Source organism: Pinus tabuliformis, chromosome 5_1 (genome assembly GCF_031772625.1).
Source record: "Pinus tabuliformis cultivar Carrire ecotype Pingquan chromosome 5_1, CPIR1, whole genome shotgun sequence".
NCBI lineage: Eukaryota > Viridiplantae > Streptophyta > Pinopsida > Pinales > Pinaceae > Pinus > Pinus tabuliformis.
The window spans coordinates 999,041,388-999,047,464 of record NC_142305.1 but is presented as its reverse complement, the minus strand read 5'-3'; the positions used below and the strand labels follow the sequence as shown (position 1 = coordinate 999,047,464).

General features: G+C 35.0%; 1 protein-coding gene across 12 annotated transcripts; it reads right to left on the bottom strand.

Moving 5' to 3' along the window:
• Window positions 1-2,778: 2,778 nt before the first annotated feature.
• LOC149168070 (uncharacterized) lies at window positions 2,779-4,340 on the bottom strand. Of its 12 annotated transcripts, none has more exons than XM_089431638.1 (4): window positions 4,209-4,340; window positions 3,811-3,892; window positions 3,561-3,697; window positions 2,779-3,220 (listed from the first exon to the last, which is right to left on the bottom strand). In XM_089431638.1, the coding sequence occupies exons 1-4, from the start codon at window positions 4,300-4,302 to the stop codon at window positions 3,108-3,110; spliced, it is 426 nt and encodes a 141-aa protein (XP_089287764.1). In that variant the 5' UTR covers window positions 4,303-4,340; the 3' UTR covers window positions 2,779-3,107. The 12 variants fall into 12 exon arrangements, 8 of the variants coding, with proteins under 8 accessions (XP_089287764.1, XP_089287770.1, XP_089287766.1 ...); XM_089431644.1 differs by having other exon boundaries at window positions 3,561-3,692; XM_089431640.1 differs by lacking the exon at window positions 4,209-4,340 and adding an exon at window positions 4,024-4,169.
• Window positions 4,341-6,077: the final 1,737 nt, after the last annotated feature.

The following is a 6,077-nucleotide window of genomic DNA, read 5'->3' as shown; positions in this document are numbered from 1 at the left end:
ATGCTTGTTTGCCTTGCTTTGCCATTCCCTCTACTTGTTTGCCTTGCCTTGCCATTCCCTCGGGTGGAAAAGTAGTGACTCATTGTTCTACTCGTGTGATAATTTCTTTCATTGCATAAGCCATTTCATTCAATGGCCTCCAGAGCAGAGCCGGACTATGGGAATAGTCAGTAAGCTACCCCTCATAGTAATCGATTAAACAAGTCGATCATCTATTAGAAGAAACACAGTGATAAGTGTGCTGAGTCAGATGCATACCCCTAAGTTCAGCAAGTGCAGATCTTTACTTATTCTCACTGGTTTCCCCTTGAATTGCAGGGCAATAACTTATTAACAACTTTTTGAAAAGGCAACCTTCAAAAACAACTTTTCAAACTGAATGAAAGGAAGACTAAACTGGATCAGATCCTAACGAAGTGTATCTTCGTGCAATTTGAGATATTACATCTCATCCTCTCTCCTATCTTGATTATATTTCCCACTGCTAGATCAAGCATTTGAATACAATCCCATTAAAAAAAATTGAGGGATCACGCATTCAAAGATGCATTGTTTGGAGACTAATAAATACAAGTATTAGGGAATCAATTCAAAAAAAAAAATGCAATGGAGGATATCTAGAATAACGGTGAAGTTTTTCATAAGACCATGGGCACTCCTGAGTGTGAGGATACAGGTTTCGTAAAATGCTGCAAGAAGCAATGATGTTTAGAACTCAAACAACTACAATCTAATATCTTATCTTTTAATTTTATTGAGGACGGCATCTACAACTTACATTCATAGGCTTGACACATAGCTGTACACATACAACAAAATGAACGTTCATTATTTTCACAGAATCCCATAAAATCCTTTGAAGACATTTGTACAGGGTGCTGGTGCCTGATAACACAAAAGGTATGGGTTCAAAAATGTAGTTTCATTATCAAGAGTAAAGTTACCAGGCTCAACTCGCCAAAGAGTGAAGATTGACTAGTGATCTGGAAAAACTCACGAGCTGACTCATAAAACTTCAAATAAAACCACCAAATTTCAGAATAAAAGAGATTTTCCATTCATAGTCAGGCTTGCAAAGGTTAATAATGCATATTGAAAGATGATACTATTTACGGAAAAAGGCTCTGGATTGTGGAATGTTTGACACGTTTTCTAGTTGTCTGGGATGATAGAAGGTTAGAAACAGCAGCATATGGACAAACCTTAAATATGAAATGAGAAAAACCACCTTTGAAGCACTTAGCAAAGCAATAATAATGAAATGAGACTCAAATTAATTCATGATGAATTAAGAAAACACTTTATATAATAAAAGCTTGAGTGATAGAAGCAAAACTATGAATGTGAAATTAATTCAATTTTGAATTAAGCAAACACTTTATATGGTAAAAGGTTGAGTGATAGAAGCAAAACTATTACCATGAATAGACAAAGGGAACAACGCAAACAGTTACATGCCATCAAATAACCATGTTAAACGTTCGTAGAAATTCGACATTTGTTTATGGTGAATATTACATTAGATGGGGAACGCTTAGTTCAGTCTGTCTTGATTATCTCTACAACTATAACTCTCGATATAACAAGATCACCCATACGGCGGGTGGAAGTAGCTCAACTCAGCCTTATACGTGAACCAAACCTTCCAGATCTGTTGTAGCAAACTTGGAAGTCTGATTTGTTGAGACAATCCATGTATTTCAACATGTATTAGCCACCCAATTCCTTGGTTCCTTCCTAGATCTGTTGTAGAAAACTTGGAAGTCTGATTTGTTGCCACAATTCATGTGTTGCAAAAGGCAGTAGCTGCCAATTCCTGCACTAACCATGAACCTCCATGTGGCTTTTGATGGGTTTGCTATGGTTTGCTAAGATTCCAGACGTTCCTCTTCAAGCCATATTTCCAATTCCCTTCAAATCATGTTTCTAGTTCGAAATGTTCTGGTTATAAATGTATAATGTATAAACATTCAAAGTTCAGTTTTTCAACTGCAAATGATAGCGTTGATGTTTCCACCCTCTTTCAACCTCAACCACATTAACCTTGGTGAATTGATTAAGCAGAACAACATAGGAAATGGCGAGTGGGATTAGAGTTTATTCTCCAATCTCTAAGAGGTGGTGGCAGCGAGTAGCTGAGAGGTGGCAGCAATGCTGTGACACAATTGCATGGCAAGGCAGTGAGTGAACTTTGGATAAAATGTGCTTGTAAATTTACATAAAATGTTATGAATTAATGTTGGGCAAGGTTTTCTTTTGATTCATCTTTTAACTTTATCTCAAAAAATTACTTTTACCCAACTATAAGGCTCTCAAGATTTTAGTGATTATGACTGCCCAATAGGTTGGAAAACGCCTTCATAAAATATGAATGAAAAACTTTAAGTTAAAATTATTGTTTTAGTTGAAAGTAATGATGGGAAGAGCGACATCAATCGCAATATACCTGCTACTTTCGGCAGGTATAATAAGTAAACCTAGACGCATTCAACCTTTTGAGGGTCCCAATAGATCTGAATATAAATAATAATTAATTTCATAACATTTTCGATTGCAAAAGAATCCATAATATATATGAACGCCTATGTGCATTAAAAATAAGTATGTCGAACTCAAAAATTTTAGAGTTTAGTCCACTTTCGCAAGTATCATCCAATATATATGTGGAACTGAAACCAAACTATATTCAAACAAACAGAAGTTATATACAAATATTATTTACGTCTCATAATGGAATAAATTAAGACAAATAAGCCACTGCATCGAATTCTACCACCATCATACTCTTGACAAAGATAGAATAACTGCATACATATAAATTTAGGCAAATTTCGTCATACTGAGTGACACAACCAATCTAACCTGAACACAACCCATTAAAAGAAAACATTGGGTCAGGATAATTTTCTATTGAAATGCAGAAACAAAGTGAAAGGACTAGACCCTGAGGGTCAAAAAATCAGACCGACGAGTTCTTAGTCTGTTATCACATGGAACAGCGGTGAAAGTCATGTTCACATGCTTTATCCTATTCCTCTAGAATCTTACAAAACTAGAGTGAAATTCTCTCATTGCATACTTCATTAAAGGGACAAGTTTCCAGAACACTATTGTCGACCGGGAAGGAATCGAGGAAGCAAATTAACCCCATCCAGTCTGGAAAGAACCACTTCATTGAGTACAATGTCGTGAATGAAAATGGGCTTTAGAAGTACCTGTACTGACATGAAGTAAGCCACGTTTAGATAAATGTTCACCAACGAATTCATTTCAGGAAATAATGTGTAATGTGTTATTAATTTAACATGAAAACCCTCACGTGAGGGGCGGCAACGGTGAAGCCCATCCAGGCTGTAGGAGAGAAACAAAATATAGAAGAACATCATCTCAGAGTTATATGCCAAAAACGATATAAACACGTAAGGTTCTGAAAGAAAAAAGAAAAAGAGAGCCCAAAGGATTATGGGAATTTTAGGGTTACAACGGCTAGGGTTCTACCCATTTAGACACTTGTAAATAAGCAAACCAAATTTACGTTTAGAAAATTGAGATAAGCTCACCATTATACAGCAATAGGGGAAAGGACGCCGAGAGATGAGGAACTATTCGTAGACCAGCAGAGGAAAGGAAAACCCAATCCGTCCCCTGCAACATTGAGCCGAGATAGTAACCCAAAAATATGGGAAGCGACCCTGCACTTTAAAATAATACATTGAGGGAAACCTGTTTAGGAAATTAGGTAAGAAACCAGGAAGAATTATGAATTATTAATCAGATGGTAATCAATATAAAGAGGAAGGACAAAATTACTTGTCGTATTCTCTCAGGGAAGATTTCAGAGGTATGAATGAGGTACACTGAAGTAGGTAGCAAGTTGAAATTGCAAGCACACCTGGAAGTAACAGAGAAACCTATGAGTGAAATTCAATAGCGGAAAGGAAATGAAATACCCAAACTATTTCATGGTGAGAATTACGACCACACTCATTTATCATGTTAGATTTGTTCGGAAGAGTGCTGAACCTATCAATTTTGGGAGGGAACTTGCCTCCATGCTCCCAAGAAGGGAACCACAACTACATTTTTACCTTACACCGCCATAATGGTCTCTTGAAAGGGAGAAACTCTACGCTAGACAACTAACAAAACCCAACGAGCAGGAAACAAGACCAAACTTGACAGTAGGGTTTGATAAGGGGTGTATCCACCGTCGATTTGGGCTGAGAGCGAGATCATGCGTCCACGCAAGCCAACCTGACACCCATGTGAATATGACATGGCGCAGGGCAATGTGGCCTCCATAGTAGTGGCTCACTGTTACCAATAAGCCATAAATTCCATACGGATCAATTTATTGACAACCGAAAATAATCTAGAGTCGTTTGTATATTAACATTATACATTAGGGTTGAAATAATGACTCCCCTAAGTGCACGAGGGGACCATTTTAACTTGTAGAAATTCCATGGAATAGGTAAGGTATACTAACTCTCGTAACCATGGTATCAGGATAATAAATGTTACAAGAATATTGAGCGAAAATTCTAAGGTAGAGTGAGTGGTGGGACTTTAATGAATCAGAACAAGAATTATAGTAATAATGCTTTAAGTTCATATTAAGAGGGGAAGCAAAGTTGGAAAGCAAGAAAACAAGATTATAAGGGTCATATATATATATAAGAAATAAAAAAAAATAATATATATATAGTCAATCTGGTTATGTGACATTAGCTACTTCCAACACATGTTTGATCATTTTATCTATTAAAATATAACATTGGTATTAGGTTCCTTTCCTTTGACAAACATGCTTCATCTCTTCATTTCCATATTTTTATGAAATATGCTCTTTCTTCTATGAGAAGGTTTTATAAGAGTCGTTTCCCATAACATCTTTTTTCATAAATTCCACACACCTATATTATCATTTCTTCATATTTAATTCTCCCCAACAAGAATTTTCATGAATGTAAGTGTACTCATAGATTTTATGGATGATGAGTTTATGTGTTAGTTAACATTTTTTACCTTTTTCTTGTAAATCATTTTTATTCGTTCCTCTATATATTTAGTCAATGTGTTTTTCCCAATCTAGGTCAACATGTTGTAGCCAATTTTGAAGTCTATTCGTTACAATTATGAGGTTGCTTACTAGTTTTTCTTTTCCCATCCTAAAAGAATTCCTCATTGAGGTGTACAGAAAAATCTATCAAATTTCTTATCCCTTCATTGCGAGACATATTCCTTCAAACATTTACAATTTATTTACTTTCTCTCATCATCTCGCCTCCCCTTTGATAATTTGGGCTCATTTTTAGAAGGAAAAAATTATAGTTTCTCTTTTGTTATAATAAGAAAATCACATTCTTTATGTTTTGAAATCATATTACATATAGAAGAAAGTACACATAAGCATACGTCATTGTAGAAAAAAACACATTAATAATGTACATTTCATTTTATACCCTTTATAAGGTAACTCATAATTTTTCCCTTCCTTTTTTCTCTATCCATTTTTTTTTTCTTTTTTAACTTCTTTACATCCATATGAAGAAGGAACTACACCAACTTATTATAAGTGAGAAGGTGAAATATCAAAGTTCTGAAAAGGAACCATTACTTAATATAAATAAGAGGAATAAGTTTCCTAATATACTTTTGGTCCACCTAGATGAGAATTAACTAGTATGACCTCCCTTAAGCAGGCAAGTTTTGTAACAATTTTGTCTATTTTATCCCCTAGGAAAGGAGTGGATTCCCTAATCAATAATTACTTTTCTTGATTGCCTCATTATGATCCAAGTAAGATTATGATTTTGATTCCTTTTGTAAAATTTCATCTCTTTCATTTTGATTTCCTTCATTTTTCTTGGAAGTATGAGCTTCAACATGGAATAAGTAGCTTGTAAATTTCATCAAACATGGCATATGCTACCCTTGAAATATGTTTTCTCATAATCAAGACCCGTGTCTATTTAAATTCTTCCATGTGAAAATCATTGTGTTACAAAATCTCTTATTAAGGTATATCTTAATACACATGCATGTAAATGTGCATAAAGCCAATAGAATTTTGT